Source organism: Hibiscus syriacus, unplaced genomic scaffold (assembly GCF_006381635.1).
Source record: "Hibiscus syriacus cultivar Baekdansim isolate YM2019G1 unplaced genomic scaffold, ASM638163v2 tig00116968_pilon, whole genome shotgun sequence".
NCBI lineage: Eukaryota > Viridiplantae > Streptophyta > Magnoliopsida > Malvales > Malvaceae > Hibiscus > Hibiscus syriacus.
The window spans coordinates 327,287-348,357 of record NW_024063492.1 but is presented as its reverse complement, the minus strand read 5'-3'; the positions used below and the strand labels follow the sequence as shown (position 1 = coordinate 348,357).

Sequence of the window (21,071 nt, the reverse complement as noted above, 5' to 3'; positions counted from 1 at the left end):
AGCACAATTCCATTCAACAGCCAAAGGAGCAATAATCTTAGAAAAAATAGCATTTCTAACCCTGGTTTCCATAAAGCATATCACATCAACTCTTAGCATCTCCAACCTCCTCATCACCTTACCTAACTTGAGACAATTATTTATCCCCTTAACATTCCAAAAACTAAATATCATTAATTAGAAATAGAAGGGCCACCTCTATTGACATCAACCTTATCCATATGATCATTCTTCTTAGCTTTGATTTCATTGAGGAGCATTGCAACCCCCAAAGAAGCAACCCGAGCCTTCCTAGGTCCATCAATAGCATCACCTCCAGCAATTACCTCCATTTTACTAGATGAACCAGTGTTATCTTTTTTCTTTCCCCTGGTCTTCTTTTTATGAATCAGGGAGTCTTACAGTGATGGAAACTCTCCACCACCACAGTTAGAACTTATCTCAGACCCTTTGGAAAAGGTTTTACCAGCATCCTCCAATAATTCCTCACTACCAGTGGTAATATTCTGATTTGAAGTCTCCACTACCATAACAACTGTATCACCCATCTTCGAGGTCTGAACATTTGGCATTGAATCTTGTAGATGGCCTTTAATACTATCCTGAGGGGCATGAACAGGTAGCTGCTCAGGAGTATCACCTTGAACTTCTTTACCAGGACAAAGAGATCGGTCAATAGCACATCCATTTCCCTCATGCAGTGAGTTAGAGCTATTTTCCTGGAGAGCATGAACAATTAAAATCTCAGCATTACCCACCAACAACTTAGCATCCTTTGATACCTCTTCACTAGGTATAATCTTCTGCATAACAGAGCCAGATGATCCAATAACCCCTCCTTAACAGAAGAACCAGAGATAATAGAAGCCTTCTTTTTCCTCCAAACAGTTTCCTTATTCTTCGAGGGGCCTTTCTTGACTTCAACACAATTACTAACAAGATGCCCAAAAGATCTACACTGCAAACAAAATTTAGGAAGCCATGGAACATAAACTCTGACTTTGACTATAGAATTATCCCTTAGAGCTACATGAATAACCTCAAGAATAACTTTCCCAGCTTCAACCTCAACACAAACTTTGGCGAATACGAGCCTCTCCTTAGAAGCAGTAATTGAATCCATGTAAAATGGAATCCCCACAGCACTGGCAATATAACTGAGGCCCAACCTAGAAAACAGTTCTAAAGGAACGTTGTAGAAATGCATCCAGGCAGGCATACGCTTAAGATCAAAATCAAGCTTCTTCAAATTCGGTTCCCACCTCCGAAGCACGAGGGGCTTATTTTGAATGTGCCAAGGGCCATTCTCAAGCACCCAATCTCTAAAATCCGAATTTGAAAATGAAAATACATAGAGATTATGCCCAGCCAAACTAACCTTAACTTTCGATGACTTCCCCCATAAAATCTCTATAATTCTCTACATGGATCCAAAGTTTGGAGCATCACCAATAAACTGCCCCACCACCGCGCGGTCCCATTCAGCAATACCCTCATTAGTTACGCCAGGAGGAGGTTTAACAGTAGGGATCCCCTCAAGAATTTCAGGAGCAAAAAAGTCTAGGGATTGTTCATTAGATCCGCAAAAGAGCTTTCGCCAATCCAACTCAAAGGACAAAGATTCCATGAAAATGAGAAACAAAGAAACAAAACCAGAAGAAATAAGAAGGAAACAACCGACGATCAGCACCGAGAAAGCAAATCTAAGAACCCATTAGACCTGCTATCGAGCACCCAGAGCAGTTCCATCTCCCCCAAAACTAAATGCTAAAATATAAAACATCAATTTAATACATACGAATATGAACAGAGTTTTTCACCACCGCTCACCCTTTTGGCAGCCGTTAAAAAAATTAATTATTGATAAACACATAAACTTAAACAGTTGATTTTTATTAATTTTTTATTTGTAGATAATAAAATTGATTCAGATGGGTTGATTTATTTTTTGCACTACCAATAATAATTTGTCCGAGTCATGATTTTTTTTCATTTTAAATTTATGTTTTTTATTTTTAAAATTTTCAAACCGCGACTCTAATTTACAAATTCTTGCTTTTTTTTTCTTCAACATTAATTTCGAGTTTTGATTTTTTTCTAATTTATTTTAATCATATGTGTTTGTAGTATCTCATAAACAAAATGAGATAATTATGATATTTGTCATCTTAATTTATCAGCTTTGTGATCTAATTAATTGATTAGACACAGAATTTAGTTTTGCATTCTGCATGGAATCTGCTGACCCCTCAGTTCACCTCTACATCATTCCTCTTCCAAAATCACCAGCCGCTGATAATCCCAACAGGCTCCATCTTGTTGAAAGAGACATGATGTATTTCGTGAAGCCGAATCGAGGCCATCCATTTCGTTGCATATCGTATGGGCTTTGATTTCCAGTGTAATGGGCTTGGGTATGAAAATCATACATGAGTATCTTTTCTGGATTTTGAACATAGATAATTTTCATGATAAAAATAAGAAAAAAAGGGTAGAGAAAGAGTCACGTTTATAAGAGACAAACGTTCGCAGTCGGCTTTAAAAAGACCAAACTCAACTCAAATCTCTGCATTCGACAGAGAAAGCTTGCTAGGCAAGACAGAGAGATCTTAAAATCTCAAGAACACCCCTAAAAAAACCTTCTTTCTTATAAACTCTTTAGGAAACGCTATGTCGGGTGGCATTGCACGTAGTCGTCTTGCGGAAGAACGTAAAACCTGGCGCAAAAATCATCCCCATGTAACAACATTCTTCTCCCCTTATAGTGTTTATATATATTTTTATTATATATTATTTACTTTTCGTTGCTGATTTGAAGGGTTTTGTGGCTAAGCCTGAGATAAAGCCAGACGGGTATGTTAATTTGATGATTTGGCATTGCATTATCCCCGGCAAAATAGGGGTCAGTCTTTACTTCTTTACACTGCCAAAGTATCCTTTTTTTTTAATCAAAGCTTGGACCTTTGAAAATTTTCTTTTGTTGGGTTTTGACGTTTTGTTCTATGTTTGCAAATCTGGGATCTATTTGTACTGGAATATGGCTGTTTATTAGTTAATCACTATGTTGAGATATTTAATTTGAGTAGAAGCTGTAAAGTCGTGTCTAAATAGTTTCTGCCTTGTTTCGTCTTAATTACAAACAAATTTGGCCTTTCTATTTTTGCTCTAATACTATTCACTTTGTTCATTTAATGTACATCTAGCACTGGAAGGCTTGACAATGCTTAGTTTCAGATACTGACGGCTTCATCTTAACTAAGAAAATATTTTATTCAATGAGAATTTACGTAGTCGCCTAAAAGTATTAAAATGTTATGCACTTATATGCTATATCATTATGTGCTATAGTTTCTTTAATATGCTTATATACGAGAAGATAGCATAACTGGGAAGATACAAGATAGCATAAGTTTATTAATGTTTTTCCATCTGTAATGTTCTTTTCCGATTTTCAGACTGACTGGGAAGGTGGCTACTATCCTCTTACTCTTATCTTCTGCGAGGACTACCCTAGCAGACCACCTACATGCAAGTTTCCAAATGGTTTCTTCCACCCTAATGTTTATGCTTCAGGAAATGTGTGTCTGTCTATCCTGAACGCGGTAAGTACTTTTTAGACCAACCTTTGATGTAAATTCATATTATTTTGCCAAAGTAAACCCTGTTTCTCTCCAAGGGGTGGAGACCATCCATTACGGTAAAGCAAATCCTAGTGGGCATTCAAGATTTTCTTGATCAACCCAATCCAAGCTCCCCTGCAAATCAAGATGTATGTCGGCTTTATGTACAGGTAAATAGCATTACCCTTTAATAATTTCTATTGATGTTAATAGTCTGTTATATGGTTTTATTTTCCTTGTACCGATATGCAATCTTGGCCAATACAGAACTCAAATGAATACCAGAAAAGAGTTCAACAGCAAGCCCGGAAATATCCGCAGACTCTCTAGTCATATGCTTGGTCAACAGAAATGGTGGAACTATTACATGTCATTTAGCTACTTGACCACATTTTGTTTAAAGCTCCTACAAGGACATGTGAAATTATAGTTGAGTAGCTGAGGTCGGTTGTCAAAGATGCTTTCGTTACCTATGATTTTCTCTACTTGCTATGCCATGATGGAACCAGAACACTAAATGTCATCTCTTTTTTCTCCCATGTTTAAAATGTATGCATTGCATGATTGAATTTGAATCAGGGCTTAAAATTTGATTACACTGTGAGGAGGATAAGGGTTTAAATGAAACTGATAAACAGAAGAAAGTCTCTGTCTTTGTTATGTTGATAATATATTTTCACCCTAAAATTTTATAAGATCATCCCTTAACATAAAATCCTACATTGATGTCTTTAACAAACCACTGCATCGAAACTAAAGTTCGGACAAGTGATTAACATGTCTATTATATGACTAGAGGGATTGATTAGTTGGTTTTGGTTTCGGATGATAAGTCCTTTGTGGATATGATGAGGAGAGCAAGGGAGGTGGATTTGGGGACTGTTGTTGTAGGGATTTGATGGCAAATGCTGATTTGTGGGTGCCTTGGATTGTGATGCAAAATTGGGAGGTTATGGATAAAATCTTGGTGGTGCCTAATAGGAGACTAGGAGTGAGGATGGTGGGTTGTTTTCGGTCTCGGTATTTGCAACTTTGCTGCTTGTTTGAATAAGAGAATTGTGGAATTTGCTCGATGTGGTTGCAAAGTGGGAATAGCCTCACATTTTCTCCGAATAATTTGATCTGGGATTAGTTTAAATATTTTGCACCCCTAACATGAAATCCTGCCTTCCTACACACTGTCATGGGTTTAAAATAATTGCCTGTTTCATAAACAACTCGGTACGTGTTTCCTGAACTTTGATCTGTGGATGGTTGCTGAGTAATTTTTTTATTTTATTTTAATTTATTTGTTTTGTTTATAGAAAGCTTCAAATTATCTAATGGCTTGTACAAGCAAAGCACATATCTGTTGTCACTTCATTGGAGATTCTCTAGGTTATTTAGATCAAATTTCTGTTGCCTTGCTATGTTGAAATACTATACCCGTTGTTTTTTACCCAGAACGAAGTAGTTTAATTACTTTTTTTTTTCTGGCTGATGGAAATGTTGGTGCAGTAACCTTAAGTTAAACTAGAAATATCAAGAATCCTTTAGTTTAGCCTCAAGTTTGGTTGGACAGGAGAAGATGAATAAGGAATACAACTATTTGAGGGTGATAATATGGCAATAATTAGGCGAATAATATGGCGAATAATATATAGAATACCGGGACATGCCTAAACATACTATTAGTTTGTCATTTCGAGTACACACTACCCATTATCTTCTTGTTTACGCCCATTAATATTCAGGTCATTGTGACTTGTTCTCTCTTTAACAAGGTGGACCAACCTTCCACCACAAGTCCAAAAAAAGAAAAGAACTCGACAAGATAAGGGGGAAAAGGAAGTATATCAGATATGTTTCTGTTGAACTGCAGCTGAAAAAGTTCGGTATTTAAATAGTCGACGGCTAAACATATATGAAAAGCATTCTGTTTAAGGGTGAAAGAATAAACAAAAACGAGTGAGGTGAAGCACATGATACTAACTTAACTATACAAGTTCTTTCCACGTATTTTATTAATTAAATAGTTGGCCAGTTTTGCTTGCATCTATACACGTACTTTAGATATTGAATTTTTTTAGTTATTCTGCCGTTAACTATCTAACAACGTTATGATGTGGATAAATTAAATTATTTTTTAATGATTAAATTTTAAATTAAAAAATGATTTAAAAATAAGATATAACTTTTTTCTTAAAGCCCTAATAGTTGATAAGGGAGAAGATGAGTGGGATGTTGAAGTGGATGATGATTATAGCGTAAATGGAGCGAGGATAACGACAATTGCAGCATCAATGGAGTGAGGAGGACGACTATTGAAGCATCCATGGAGTGAGGACGAAGACGACAGTTAATATTCATCAATGAGCTATTTGTTAATGCTTTTAGAGATTGTTTGGTTTTAAAAAATGCAATCAACGATTTTACTATCATTTCGTTTTATTTTACCTAGAAATAATAAGTTTCACAATATAGTTTTATATATTAAATTTCACATTTTTTTATCTATTTATTCAAATGTATAAATCTAAACACGAACTAAGTGACCTCAATGGTTGAAGAATTTGTTGTTATCTTTTTGAGGTCTCAAATTTAGTTTAAACATCGCATATGTTAGTGGTATAAACGATCATTATTAAATGTTTAAGAGTTATCATTGAACATACACTGCCTAATATTTATCCTAAATTTATGAAAAAATATATATAAATCTGAAAAGTTTTATATTAATTTTAAATAGCGATATTTATCTTTTAATTACAATAATTAAAAGGACAATTATAATATAGTAATTCTTCATGGTACAAAAGCATTTTATCTTTTGTTTTAATTATTTCAATTATCATTATTAAAGTTCAGTTTTCAGCCGTCAGTACGTGTTTTTAGCGGTTTTTTTAAAACGCCACTATATATTAAGATATCGCGGTGTTTATCTAAAATCACCGTTATATATATATAAAATAACGACGTTTTTTCTTAAACGACGCTAACCAATATATATTAAGATATAGCAGTGTTTGTCTAAAACACAGCTATATGTAAAAAAATAGCTAAATCCACCACTACAAATCTTTTTACTGTAGTGATTGAAACTTAAAGAACCAATGAAGAGGTTCCACTTCCACATGATGGATTAAGCACTCAGAAGTCAGAAAATATGGAAAATAATTACAGCGACACCAACTTTTTAAAATAAATGATAAATTAACAAAAATGCAATAATCGGATGATTAAGATTGAGATTTGACACCCAAAAAGGACATGGTTTGAAGCGTAGTAATTAAACCAGTTTGGTAATTCCACTACAAAAAGATTCCCAAACCGAAACCATCGATGATCTTTATTGCGTGGACGGAAAGTCACACTCACACTCATATCCCCATCCCCTTCTCTTTCTCAACTTAGATCCCACTTGGCTTGCCGAATTACTAACCCAATATTATATCCTGTCAACAAAACAAACCAAAATTATCCAGTTATTTCTGTTAAAAATATCACTGAAAACTGTTGGCACATATTCATATAGTAGTGTTGAGAGTAATGATAATTTAGATAGATTTTAGAACTCTAAGAGAGTTGGAACAGAGTGGTGACTTATGTATAAAGGTGTGGCTTTCTCTATGAGTACAAAATGCTTTATGAATACCATATGAAATTAACCATTAAGTAGGGTTTTTTCGGGCGAAGAATTTGTAAGTAGGTCAAATTAATTTATATGATATGCCGACCTGTTATGGATGATTGTTAAATAAAGAATTAAAAGCATGGTTGAAGTTGGAAAAAAAAAAAGGACAAATAAATAAAGGGTAAACATAGAAATAAGCAAGGAGGTTAGTTTGCTAGGAGTATAATCACGTCGGCTGCTCACATGCCTACGATTACAAGCCGATAACCGCGAGAAATCATACATAAAATTTGTAGGCTTTTTAGAAAGAGAAAAGGAATATTGGAGGTGATGGATTATATCGGCCCAATTTGGATTTATGTAAAGGTAGATAGATCCATTAACGTGGCGGCCGTGCCCAGTCGACAGACTAGCAGCCAAGCGGAAAACTTCTCTCTCTCTCTCTCTCTCTCTCTCTCTCTCTCTCTCTCTCCTATCATATATATATTTATTATACATCATACTTGTATATATTCAATATAGAATAGCTTTTGAAGTAAAGGGTATTCTTTGATTAAACGTAGCTAGAATCTGTTCCCTTCTTCTTCTTCTTCTTCTTATGGCTTACAAGTTTTAGTCTCCAGAACAAGTGGAAAAAAATAATTCCATTTAGTTTTAGGAATCTTTTGTGTGATGGAGTTGGGTGATTGTTGTTTAACTTCGAGTTCAACAAAGGGAGAGAAGCGAAAGCTGCGTAGGCAACAGCAGCAAGAGAAACCATTCAGAGGGATAAGGATGAGGAAGTGGGGGAAGTGGGTTGCTGAAATCAGAGAACCCAACAAGAGGTCTAGGATTTGGCTCGGTTCTTATACCTCCCCTATAGCCGCTGCTCGTGCTTACGACACCGCCGTTTTCTACTTGCGTGGCCCTTCCGCTAGGCTCAACTTCCCTGACCTCGTTTTACAAGAAGACGACCTCCGGGATATCTCCGCCGCTTCCATACGCAAGAAAGCAACCGAGGTGGGGGCTAAAGTCGACGCTTTGGAAACTTCGCTTCATCATGCTTCTGCTTCATCTTCGGAATCATCCATCCTTTCTCGAGTTTTCCGGAAACCTGATTTGAACAAGTACCCCGAAACTTCTGATGAGGATTGAACATTATAATATTTACCATAACCACTAAGCCTACAACTGTTTATAGTCGCCACTTGTTTTTCTTTCACTTTTGTCTTTTGATTCTCTCATGAAATAGAAAGTGCCCGAGGAATAGAATCAATAAGGAAAATGGATTGATTCTCTGTTTGATAAGGTTATGAATGTTTTGCTTTGGGAATACAAGTTTAGTTTATGACATGTTGAGTTCTTGATCAGCTGTGCTTTTTGTTTAGGTTATATATTACAGTCTAGTATTTAAATCAATTTATTTGCAGGGAAAATCAGAAAGAGATGATGGATCCGTGGTACACGAGATTGTTAGAGGATAGGTACGGAAAATAAAAACAAGGGCAATAGCCTACCAGTTTGTGTGTCCATATATTTTGTTTAGCTGCTAAAACCAAACAAAGTAGATAAGAAGATAAGGGTGAGACGTGAGATACAGTCATACAGAGGCATGAGAGAACCAAGTATAGTTAGTTACTTATGGCCTTGCTTGTGGTCACCAAAAAAAACACAGCCAAATAGATGAGCAGAGGAGGGAGGGTCATGTCACCGTCATCGATGGTGGTGGCTTTTACAAAAGGGTTTGTTTGTTGGAAGTTGAAAGGTGATGAAAGATAGGCGGTGAGTGGGGTTTTCTTTTTATATACTACTTGATTAGCTTTAGTTGATGCTTGCTTATTTAGGGTTTGATTAGTTTTTTAATCTTACTTTTGTTTGTTTGTTAAAAGCGTGTTAAAGGAAGGCAGTAATGGGACCTGGATTTTGATTTGTATTAATGAGGACCAAACATGTAACATGCTAAGCTGTTGGTTTGGACCACACCCTTCCATTTTTCTTTTCTTTAGATGGACGGTTGATTTTCTATATGTTCTGTAGCTATGAAAATCTGCCGCTGCCGCTCTTGTTTGTTCTAACTGTCATCTAATCATGATTTTTGACTTTGCAACGAGATAAGAAAGGATCCCGAACCCGACCCGAATAGGCCAGTCAAAGGAGGTCCTTGGTGGACTGAAATTTCAGGTTTTATATTTAATGATGCGTTGTTTTGATTGAGAGACGGTTGAATGCAAGTTATTCAAGGAGCCTCGAAATGTACCAATAGGAACAATAAATAAACAGGTTGTCTGACTGACCTCTCCTGCATATATTAATTTGTAGCATGTTGCTCTTGCGAATGGGAAGATGTCCTTCTTAAACTAAAAGGCAGGCAGTGCAAGAAGTAAACACGTGAAAGTAGCTAATCAGATTGTCATCCTCTTTCGCGCTGCCCATGAGTTAGCACAGTGGGTTGTCTCCTGTATCCACAATGTATTTCCAAAGCAATAGTGCACCACCAATCAAAAGTATTTCACACCTGTATCATATAATGCAATACTTTATCGTGCATACGGTGGTTTTCGCTTCAAAATTCAACCATATCTTTGCCCTTGGCATCAGAAAATAGTTTATTCAGCAAGTAAAATGCTATCCACGGAAAGAGATTTACATGTCATAACAATGACATTGCACGTTATAATATTGAAACTATTATCGATAAACAATATCGAAAAATAAATAATACTAAAATTTATGTAATAAATCTAACATGAAAAAATCACAGGTAGAGAAGAAAAAATTCACTAATACGAAGGAAGAAAGTACAAGAAGATTTTGGGGAAATAAAAACATGATATTTAATCCTTTACCTTTAGTATATAAAGTTATCTACTTTTAATCAAACTAAATTTTTATTTTCTCAATTAAATATTAATTAATTTATGTCTCTTTGAATTCGAGTCAAACTCTAATAAATCTCTACCGTGACGTGAATTCTGAAAGTGAAAATGTTTCAAGATAAAAACTCAAATTCGATGTGGCATCCAAAGTCAATAAAAAATAATTCTTCACTTCAACGAACAAGTTCTTCACTTTTTCCACAATACCCCTCCAAGGGGTAATCTTTAGTAATGAACATCGACCGAATCCAAATTTTTCCTAAGCTTGGATTTAGTCTTCGCATCGACATGGTTATCATAAGTGCCAACTTTGCTCAGAAATGTATTACCACGAGCAATATCATGCACAACTGAATGAGGATTTCATGCACAATCCCGATCATCAATGATAATTTTATCTTTGTAATACTTCAAATTCAGGGCTAGTAGTTTCAGGTTTACCCGAGAGGTATGTGGGCTTCGAGGATTTTATAATTGAAGTTGTTGGGATGAGTATTAGCTTAATTGAATGAGGATTGAGCCCAATTAACCATAAAAAGGGATTTTTGAATTGTAGAAAAATGAGAATGACCAAAATTGTAATTAACCCATTTTAAAAAAAATGAGAGATATTATATCTCATTTCGTCTTCTTCTCTTCACTTTCTTCATTCTCACTTCTTTTCTCCCTTCTCTTCTTCCTTCTCTTCCTCTCCAAGTGCATAGCTAAGGGTAAGTCCTTTGAGCCATTTCCTACTTCTTTTAAGCTTCATTTTCGTCCATAATTCTCCCAACAACATTGTTTTAAGGATTCAAGCTTTGGGTTTCTTATTTTTCTAGAGAAAGTGGAGTTTTATCATCCAACTTAGAGGAGAGTGTTGGGTGGTTAAAGGAGCTTCATTTCGGGATTCTAACACCAAGGTAGTGTATTTCTAATTTTTTGGAGTGTTAAGACTTTCATAAGCATGTAAAATTGCTAAGATTTGTGTATTTTTTCTTTTTAGGGTTTGTGCTTGATTTCACAATTAAATGACGTTTTAGATGTAAAACATGTGTTTTTATGCCACTTTATGACCCTAAGTAACCTTCAAAAGCTTTAGCACATGATTAGAAACCAAACTAAGACATTTGGGATGATTTTTGGGTGTTTTTCTAGCCTAAATAAGATATTTCTAGGTTCAAGTAAAGATACTAGATGAACAATATCAATAGTAATACTTCAAATTCAGGGCTAGTAGTTTCAGGTTTACCCGAGAGGTATGTGGGCTTCGAGGATTTCATAATTGAAGTTGTTGGGATGAGTATTAGCTTAACTAAATGAGGATTGAGCCCAATTAACCATAAAAAGGGATTTTTGAATTATAAAAAGATGAGAATGACCAAAATTGTAATTAAACCATTTTTAAAAAGATGAGAGATATTATATCTCATTTCGTCTTCTTCTCTTCACTTTCTCCCTTCTCCCTTCTTTTCTCCCTTCTCCCTTCTCCCTTCTCCCTTCTCCCTTCTCCCTTCTCTTCCTCTCCAAGTGCATAGCTAAGGGTAAGTCCTTTGAGCCATTTCATACTTCTTTTAAGCTTCATTTTCGTCCATAATTCTCCCAACAACATTGTTTTAAGGATTCAAGCTTTGGATTTCTTATTTTTCTAGAGAAAGTGGAGTTTTATCATCCAACTTAGAGGAGAGTGTTGGGTGGTTAAAGGAGCTTCATTTCGGGATTCTAACACCAAGGTAGTGTATTTCTAATCCTTTGGAGAGTTAAGACTTTCATAAGCATGTAAAATTGCTAAGATTTGTGTATTTATGCCTTTTAGGGTTTATGATTGATTTCACAATTAAATGACATTTTAGATGTAAAACATGTGTTTTTATGCCACTTTATGGCCCTAAGTAACCTTCAAAAGCTTTAGCACATGATTAGGAACCAAACTAAGACATTTGGGATGATTTTTGGGTGTTTTTCTAGCCTAAATAAGATATTTCTAGGTTCAAGTAGAGATACTAGATGAACAATATCAATATTGGATGAATTGGGACAAAATTTGGGGATTTCCAGTTGATAGTATCAATATTGCCCCTACAGTATCGATACTTAGGGTACATGGTATCGATTTTTATCTTGCCTATGACTTCAGTCATAACTGGCCACATTTTCAGCAACAGAAGTCATTTTGGTACCGATACTTATACGGTATCGATACTTGACCATAGGGTATCAATACTTTAAGTAGAGTATCGATACTACCCACTTTGGATGGTTAAATTTGTTTCTTTAAAGTTCATAAGAGCTAAGGATGATCTGTAATGGTGGAACTTAGTCTATAGGGACATAAATGACCAAAGATGTTTAAAAACACTCATAGGAGTGGGTTACAACCGAAGTAACCATACTAAGCGTGATATGTCCAAGTATCTTTAGTCGAGTACATATCAAATAGTTAAGAATGAGGATTGTTGTAGAGAATGTATTGACAAGCGGTACAATAAGTAATTTATATTCAGTAATAGCGGAAATCGTGTGCTTCAAGAATGTCAGTGAATTGAGAACATATGTTATCATTCCAATTTAAGGGGTTTTGAAGAAAAATACGATAAGAGCGATTAGAGTGTCGCTGCCCAGTAATAAACCCGAGTCAGTTATCAAGCTAATTAGTGTTTTAGACAACAAACACAATAATCATTGTAAAATCATGAAACACATAGAGACTTCTCTAGTGATAGAGGATGACTAAAACACCTTTAAGTATCGAATAACTGGAATAGAGTCGCTTAATAAACTAACATAAGTAAGAGACTAATAAACCCTTGCATAACATTTTAGGTAAGAGAATGAGCGAGAAAGCAGCTAGTGAAAGGGTGATCTCACTTTAGTGTGTCTAGCTATGCTAGAGTGTAGTCATGCTACCTTAGTTGCCCTAGTAGGACATTGTCAGTGTTATGCAGCTTTAGGCCCTTAATTATGCATGTATAGTTGCACTAATCCAGTAAAATATAATCCTTAAAGCTTAGCTTGATAGCTATGTGAGATCGAGCAAATACTTCAGTTGAATGGGAATTGTACCGATGTTATGTGACACTGGGTTCCCTCAGTTGAATAGTGTCTGATAGCTATGTGAGACCAGATAATAGCAGTGTTGCATTTAGATAATTCACAACAGAGTCAGTGTCACATTTAGATAATGAAAAATAGTTACAGTCAATGTGGGTAGAGCCCTAATAGAGGTATACTCACGGTGAGGACCTTAGAAGAGGATTAAGGGAAGCACGAGGCTCCTACTTCAGTGATAGAATATTTAAACATTGAGTAGGTGGTACTTGATTAAGATCATGCATGTACCTACTGCTTAGTACCATGTTTTTGACATGCTTATGTTTATTAGACTCATAATGATGCTTTAGATTAGCGATTATACTACTGGGCTTTGTAAGCTCATCGTTCAAATGTTTTTTGTTCGCATGTTATTAGCTTGAGCAATTCATGGAGCATCATCGCAACAGGACTTACAATATCTCCTTCAGAGTATTGTACTATAACTTTAGTGGGCATGTGTATTCATAGGACCCTTATTATTGTATTTGGATTTATAACTCAGTTTGTATTATTTTGGTTTTAAATTATTATTACTTTATTTTGGAAAAAAAGTTTGATTAATTTGAATCTTTGAGGAAAATTGAGATTTTGATGAAATTTAGATTTAATTTAAATTCATTTGAATTTGGAGTCGTCATCGACCTTTGGGTTAGATAGGTCGAATACCTAAAAAACATATTTTAAAACAATTTTAAGAAAAAAATATTTTTAAGACAAAAATTGGTCTGCTTTTACCAAAGATTCATTTTAAAAGGTTCGGGAGTATATTACGCATGGGGAAGGGTAAACAATCCCACATCGTCCAAAATTGGTACATAATCATTTATATGTTGTCGTTGTAGTGAAATTTGTAATTCAAGTCAAAAATTAAAGTATGATCATTTTTATTTAACTTTAATTGATTATTTCGAATCACAAAATTGCACAAAATGAACTTAATTTATTTCAAGTTCATTTTTCGTTCAAATATCGTTGAATTGCACTACTTCTTCAAGTCGTGTTTTTCACGTCCATTCTACGATAGAGTGTTCTTGAAAAATATGTGAGTAAAAATATTGAAATTGACTATTAAATGTAAGGATGTTTTATAACATAAAAAGGTTTTAACAAAAAATATATATAATAATAATAATATAAATATCAAAATATTTAGTATTAGTAAATGAAATAATACACACGGATATTTATTGTCTAAATTATTTAACAGGCAAATAGATATAATATGTGTATATATATTCGTAAAGGAATAAATAAAAAAGGTATAAAAACTATATTTATATATATACATAAAGAAATATATAAGGACTAAAATAAAACGGTAGGAAGGTATAGAGATTAAATGTGCAAATCAATGTTCTATACTATGAATTAAATCTGAAGTGCACATGGAAAACAGGGGTTAATCATGCAAATAAACCAATAAAGCCTAGACAATGACTAAAATAAATACATAATATAACGAAAGAGACCTAAAGAGAAAATAAATATTTTCTAACATGTAATAACACGGAGACCAAAATGGAATAAATCCATAGCATACAATATTAATTAGAGTAGTGACTAAAATATAATATAAACCAAGTAAAATTAGAAGCAAAAAATGTGAAAAGAAAAATTTATAATTAGTGACCAAAATGAAATCATACAAAACTTAAATGATCACAAAGGCTATTAACCCACGTGCTGAAATCTGTAAGACCTAACTTTCTAAACTAAGTCATTTTGCGCAAGGTATATAAATCTCTTTATGGATTATAAAACCCTAAAAATTCATTTGTCATTCGAATGCTTAAAAAATGGGGGTAAACTACTCCAATGGTCATTAATTTTTGGGTAAGTTTTTATTTTCACCATTGATGTTTCAAAAGTTACAAATCGATCATTAACGTTATCGTTTGTTTCAAATTGATCATTCGCCGTTAACAGGCGCGACGAAAAACACACATGGACTGTTAATAGCTGTTAACAGGCTTACCTGGATGGTATAATTACACAAACAATCTATTTTATTTATATATTATTTCAATTTGATCATAATTTTAATAAATTAAAATATATTTATTTTTAATTCTTATAAATAATGATATATTTTTATACAAAATAATTAAATCTTTAAGTCCAACGGGAAAATCAAAAATTTAAAATTAGTTATAAAAACAAATTATAACAAATAGGGTATTTTTAAACACCTTACTCTTTGCTATATCTTACCCTTTTGCTTTCAATAGTAAAATAAAAACAGATGGCAAGTAGCCAATCCTTTCCGAAGAACCAGCTTCAGTTCACCAACTCAGATACCCATCTAACATCAGGACCCGACCCTGTTGGTTGAAGACGGCCAAGAGAAATTTCCTTGCTCAGCTTTGCATACATACTTGCCCTTAAGTCTCTCACAGACTCCAATTTCTCCATCGCAAGTTCCTCTTTGAAAGCGTTGCATTCCCAGAAGTCACATTTTCCGAGGCTAAACTGAGTCAGTGTACGGGTCGGAGTTGAAGGAGAGCTGAAAAAGTCGGTGGAAGTGTGAAACCACAAGGAGAATCGATTTCAGATTCCATTTGCAGTCCCTGGGAATAGGTACAACTCATTTTGGCCTTACCAAGCTGCAGACTTCGCATAGAAGCACCAAGTTCATTCACCGAATTAAATGAGCCACTGGGTGACGTAGCAGGTGATTCAAAAGATGGGGATAAAGGAGGCAAAGTCAAAATAGAAGTTGGTGAAGAACCAAACTCCTGACGGTGGCGCATGAGAGAACCAACATGATCCAAAACACTTGAACCAGATCCATTTCCTATCGGGTTCTGCTGTGGCAACACCCGAAGTTGTTCCGGAGTGTGAGCAAAAAAGCAAACCATTCTTTTACAACTGGTTCCGCCCTTGTAAGGCTGAGTACGATAAAGAGCAGGGTGGAGCCAACACTCGAAAACACCGTGAGCGAACTCACAAGAATCACCTCTTTTACAGTTTCCTTTGCGAAAGTCGGGGCAAGTAGTTTCGGAGTAATGGAACTTCCTCGGGTCCCTTCTTCGGGCTTTCACCAGGGTGGGCGTATGGACACACGGTCCAGTCATGTGACCTTCCACGCGCGCACCTCCTCACCTTGAACTGGTACATCCGAAAATGTTGGCATGAAAATGCATCGACGGGTAAGTCTAAATCCTCACTCGTTGACTCCGACTTGTTGTCGTTTGACGGTAGATAATGGTGGATAGACGCGAGGTAATCGACGGGACAAGGACTATTAAGTGCATTGCTGCAGTAAAGTTGACTGATGGAAAGTTAGCCGAAGGTATTTCGATCGTACGATTTTAATTTATTAAAATTAGAATCAAATTGAAAGAATATATAAATAATATGAATTATTTGTGTAATTATATCATCTAGGTAAGCTTGTTAACAGTCCACGAGTGTTTTCTGTCACGTCTGTTAATGATGAGTAATTAATTTGTAACAAACGATAATGTTAGTGATTGATTTGTGACTTTCGAAACATTAGTGGTGAAAATAAAAACTTACCTAAACATTAGTGACCATTGGAGTACCAAAAAATGGGAGGGAATTTCCCAAAGTCTCGTTGGTTCCCTTCTCTTTTAAGAAATCAACGAGCTTCCGTCGTAAAAATCACTGTGAATTGGCACCGACCGTCATTTGACGGCTACGAAGAAGTGAAGGATGACCACTTATCAAAGTCAGTTCACGCCTTAATACGAATTTGGGCTCCATTTGGACTAAAACACTCCAAAAAATCGTAGATCTACGAAAGAGTTTCTCTTATTCTTCAACTCTGGTGACCTTTGAGCTTCTCGATGATCAACGTTGAAGATAAGTTCTCCACTTCTATTTCTTCTTTCTTTCTTTTTTGGCTTCTTGTTCCGACTTTTGTTCGGTTTTAGTTGTTTTTTTTTCTCCCTTATCAAAAATGGTTGCCCTATATTATAAAATGATGGTGGTTGCTCGTTTGGTGAGACTAGGGTGATAGAAGAGGGTAGATGGGGTTGTAATGATGGCTCCTCAGATTTTTCGGGGAGTGGGTTTGATTTGATTTTTTCTTTGAAACAGGGATATTTATGACGGTGGAACAGTGAAAGTGGTAGGTTTCATCGGCAATGAACAGTGGTAGCGGGAGCTTAAGGTTAGGGTTAGATTAAGTTAGGGTTTAGTTTAGGTTTGGGCTATTGGGCCGGTTTAGGTAGGTTTGTATTTGGGCTAGTTTGGTTTGATTGGATTTGGGTCAGGATTTGTAATTGGGCCTGAAAAAAGAAATTAATTATTAATATTTAATATAAAAAAATTAAAAAAAACGCCTAAAAACTCGAGACAAAAACCGGTGTCTCCAAAGAGCTCAGGATGAAAATGAACTGTTTAGCAAAAGCAACCATTTTCAAAGAGTGTATTGGCAAGTTTGTCAATGTCTGGATTCTATTGGCAGTGCATGGCTAGGTCCAAGGTCGGGAGGGAAAGGCCAGATCTGCGCCCGGCAACAAAATCCCAAAAGTTGAATCCTATATTTATTTGACTATAGACAGGATAGCTAAGGCAGTAGATAAGCTTACAAATGCAATACAGCAAATTTTGTTAGAGTTTTGGGATTACATTTTACATTTTGGAAGTTTCAGCTCTTCTCTATTTCAGGAATATGACGTTTCAAATCCATTTGGCTTTTTTCTTTCTTTCTTTCTTTCCCACTGAAGTTAACCTTATTTTTTCCCTCTAATATATGTTCAGACATATATATTTTAAGTGTATATTTATTCAAATATATAATGTCCAACAATGGTTTGATATTTATTTTGTAATATTATATACAAAAATATGCATGGTTTAATAACGTCTAGCAAGTTTGTTTCATAAAATTATGCTCAAACAAGCAAACAAAATTGGTTTAAAAAAAGCAAAAATTATTGTAGAAAGGGAGAGACTGACCAATGGCTCCGTGTCCTTTTATTACAACGGGTATCGAACCCTTGGATTGGATATATAATTGAAGCACGCATGTGTAGTTGGCGTCACACATGTTGAACCCTATCGATTGCACTCCAAACTTTCCTTTGTGACTGGTCAAAAAAAAAACCCAGTTCTTTTTCCAAACCTCATCATACAAAGTGGAACATGCATTTATTATTTACCACTATCTGTTTTATACGTGCAAGACATGATCCATAATTACTGCCAAAAGTTATCATTTCTCAATGATATTGGTCGATTATATATATATATAAGGTTTATTTTATCATTTATGTTTTAAATTTATAGTTACAAGCTAAAAGGGTGTTTATTAGAAACAATATATTTAATATTGCAATTAAAATAATTAATTATTTGAACGATTATTAATATTATAAAAATAGAGAGATTAAATTATATCATTAAAATATAATAAATAATATTAAATATTTAAAAATTATCTTAAAACATATATTATTTTATACTTACTCTATATTAATAAAAATTAATATGAAAAATGTATAAAACATTATTATCATGATATTTTAATATGAAATAAAATACATATGCAGTTGGATTTCTTTAACGTACTAGGAATTGCATGGTGCATGGCAGGTGCTAGACTCGAGAGATTTTGCCCAAGAATATATATTAAATGGGGTTTGAAGATTAGGGCATTGAATCTGGGAAAATGAGAGCAACAGTTCCCAAAGTAGGGTTGTTTTCGTGGAACACAAAATAGATGAGTAGGATTAATTTAGTTGGTTTGGTATATTCAACATTCTATGCCTGTGAAAGAGGACGGCCTTCACCCCTTTCTCTTTCTTTGTGTCTCCGTATCTTGCAAAGTGAAAGAAGAGAGTTACACTTTCAAGTTTTGGGGTTGGAGCAATCTTTTGATAAGAAAAAGTAGAGTTTGAGGAGGGGAGAAAAATCACAAAGGCCACCGAAAAGCAAGAGTGGCCAGGCCAACCCACACGTTCATACTCTATACCCTTCTCTTTTGTTTATTCCCCTATTTCAACACTTCCCCTGTCCTCTTTGTTTCTTTTAGTTTTTTTTTAACATGAGGTTAATCATAAGTCAACCTCACTTCATCATTTGGTCTTTGCTCTTCAAAGCACCACCTCATTTCCCACTCTTTTTTTTTGGGATTCCTTCCGATCTTCTATATAATTCACCATTCTCTCCATCATTCACTCCTTTACCATGGGAAACATGAAGGTGCACCAGCTGGCACGTGGATTCGGGGAGCACGAACCATCTCTCTCCCTTGGCTGTAAGCGCTTACGCCCTCTCGCTCCCAAGCTCCACCACCAGGCCTCCTCCCCTGATACAGTCTCCTCTTTCCACCTCAAGAGCTTCATTAGACCAGAAAGAGGCCCCAGAAAGCTTGTCCCCTGTGACCAGAAGCGCCATTCTCCTCAGGTACCCTCCTTTGTTAATTAATTGCCTCTACCTTCAGTCTCATCCTATCTTGTCTTACTTCACTATTGTCAACTTGGCTGTATGTGGCACTAACATCCCTTCCGTAGTTCGGTTTCCGTCTTACAGCCTTATTTGTCTTAGCCAATCTATAACTAAACCACCTTGTCAGTGACCTACGTCTGAGTAGGTAAAAATATATGTACAATTATGAAAATGGTACGATGATTCCTTTTTTTTTCAATTGCCAATGAGAGGAGAAGGATTTTTTTCTTTTAAGATGTGACATTATTTATGAGTTTAAGTTGTTAATGGAACTTAATCAAGCAAAGAATACTGGGATTTGGAAAGAAGTTTTATGAACCACAAACTTTGTCATGTAGGTGGAAACACATGCTGGAGGTACGCGGTGGAATCCAACGCAAGAACAGATAGGGATTCTGGAGATGCTGTATAGAGGTGGGATACGAACTCCAAATGCACAACAAATAGAGCAAATCACAGCGCAATTAGGAAAGTATGGGAAGATCGAAGGCAAAAACGTTTTCTACTGGTTTCAAAACCACAAAGAACGCGAGAGGCAAAAGCTGAAGCGCAGCAGCCTTGGCTTTACCCATTCTACCAGGAACTCAGCTCCCATAACTTTGGACACTAGGGTACTCCCCTTGGTTTAATTATAGAATGAGTATCTGGTTTAGTTTCCCCTGTAAACATTAGGTTTACCAAATAATCATGCTTTATCTTACAGGTGGAAATAATGGAAAGATCCGATGAGGATAGTCCATATAAGAGGATGTGCAAGAGTTGGTCATTTGAGTACTTGGAAGAAAACAGCGGAACGCCATGTAAAGAGGAGGAAAGCAGAGCCCTGGAGCTATTCCCATTGCACCCTGAAGGCAGATGAAAAGGCGTTTGAAAATAGGAAAAAGTTGGGAAAAAACTGCTAGAAAATCAAAACTCCGTTCCCATTATGACATTCTTTGAAAAAGATGATTAAATGTGGTAGCTTTTTCTTTCTTTTGTTTCGGGAAAGAAGAAAGACAAAGTTGTCTCTCCTTAACTCTTCTGCTTATTTATTCCCGACTTAAAAGCAAATCAGATTTATGTCACTCTTTATTCGATCTTTCTTCCAGCTGGTGAATTGGTTTTTGTTTCCTTTCTTTTTGGGCGTCACTTCGACTACTTGGGGAGAAACCGGTACTTTGCATCATTCATCCCCTTAAGCTAGCTCATACCTTCCCCCTTGAATATTTGGTTTTATTATTATAAAAAAAATGAGAAAGACAGAAGTAGATTGATGGTGTGTGTCCTTGAAAAATAAATCAAGATGCAGGATCAATAATCTTTATGATACTATTGCCTGGGCCTGGAAGGCTTCTGTAAAGTTGCTACTATATATCCATATCTATCTACTTCGCCACCGGCCAGTTAACTGATGTGTGTATTTGACTATTTATATAGGCATTTAAAATCAAAAGTTAATAATATTCGGTGGGAGTGGGACAGATATGAAATTCATGGCAGAAGAATATATTTTCAAAT

The 21,071-nt window shown here is 35.4% G+C and overlaps 3 protein-coding genes and 1 pseudogene across 4 annotated transcripts; 3 read left to right on the top strand and 1 right to left on the bottom strand.

Annotated features, from left to right (window-relative positions):
* The first annotated feature begins 2,637 nt into the window (after nucleotides 1-2,637).
* Nucleotides 2,638-4,181, top strand: LOC120191415 (SUMO-conjugating enzyme SCE1-like). Its single transcript, XM_039194364.1, has 4 exons — nucleotides 2,638-2,739; nucleotides 2,819-2,902; nucleotides 3,456-3,602; nucleotides 3,677-4,181. Exons 1-4 carry the CDS (start codon nucleotides 2,671-2,673, stop codon nucleotides 3,809-3,811), a joined length of 435 nt encoding a protein of 144 aa, XP_039050295.1. The 5' UTR covers nucleotides 2,638-2,670; the 3' UTR covers nucleotides 3,812-4,181.
* Nucleotides 4,182-7,747: 3,566 nt separating this feature from the next.
* On the top strand, nucleotides 7,748-8,545 carry LOC120191379 (ethylene-responsive transcription factor RAP2-1-like). Its single transcript, XM_039194340.1, has one exon. The coding sequence runs from the start codon at nucleotides 7,906-7,908 to the stop codon at nucleotides 8,365-8,367; it is 462 nt and encodes a 153-aa protein (XP_039050271.1). The 5' UTR covers nucleotides 7,748-7,905; the 3' UTR covers nucleotides 8,368-8,545.
* Nucleotides 8,546-15,418: 6,873 nt separating this feature from the next.
* LOC120191399 lies at nucleotides 15,419-16,883 on the bottom strand (annotated as a pseudogene).
* A 2,374-nt stretch (nucleotides 16,884-19,257) lies between these two features.
* Nucleotides 19,258-20,455, top strand: LOC120191386 (WUSCHEL-related homeobox 4-like). Of its 2 annotated transcripts, XM_039194345.1 has the most exons (4): nucleotides 19,258-19,532; nucleotides 19,570-19,573; nucleotides 19,911-20,185; nucleotides 20,278-20,455. In XM_039194345.1, the coding sequence occupies exons 1-4, from the start codon at nucleotides 19,314-19,316 to the stop codon at nucleotides 20,431-20,433; spliced, it is 654 nt and encodes a 217-aa protein (XP_039050276.1). In that variant the 5' UTR covers nucleotides 19,258-19,313; the 3' UTR covers nucleotides 20,434-20,455. The 2 variants fall into 2 exon arrangements, with proteins under 2 accessions (XP_039050276.1, XP_039050277.1); XM_039194346.1 differs by lacking the exon at nucleotides 19,570-19,573 and having other exon boundaries at nucleotides 19,260-19,532; nucleotides 19,913-20,185.
* Nucleotides 20,456-21,071: the final 616 nt, after the last annotated feature.

Excerpts from the sequence above, each read along its gene's own strand:
- LOC120191415 (XM_039194364.1), top strand. The coding sequence starts at position 2,671 with ATGTCGGGTGGCATTGCACGTAGTCGTCTTGCGGAAGAACGTAAAACC. Across the intron at positions 2,740-2,818 it reads GGCGCAAAAATCATCCCCAT|GGTTTTGTGGCTAAGCCTGA; the intron begins GTAACAACATTC and ends GCTGATTTGAAG. Across the intron at positions 2,903-3,455 it reads TTATCCCCGGCAAAATAGGG|ACTGACTGGGAAGGTGGCTA; the intron begins GTCAGTCTTTAC and ends TCCGATTTTCAG.
- LOC120191379 (XM_039194340.1), top strand. The coding sequence starts at position 7,906 with ATGGAGTTGGGTGATTGTTGTTTAACTTCGAGTTCAACAAAGGGAGAG.
- LOC120191386 (XM_039194345.1), top strand. The coding sequence starts at position 19,314 with ATGGGAAACATGAAGGTGCACCAGCTGGCACGTGGATTCGGGGAGCAC. Across the intron at positions 20,186-20,277 it reads CCATAACTTTGGACACTAGG|GTGGAAATAATGGAAAGATC; the intron begins GTACTCCCCTTG and ends TTTATCTTACAG.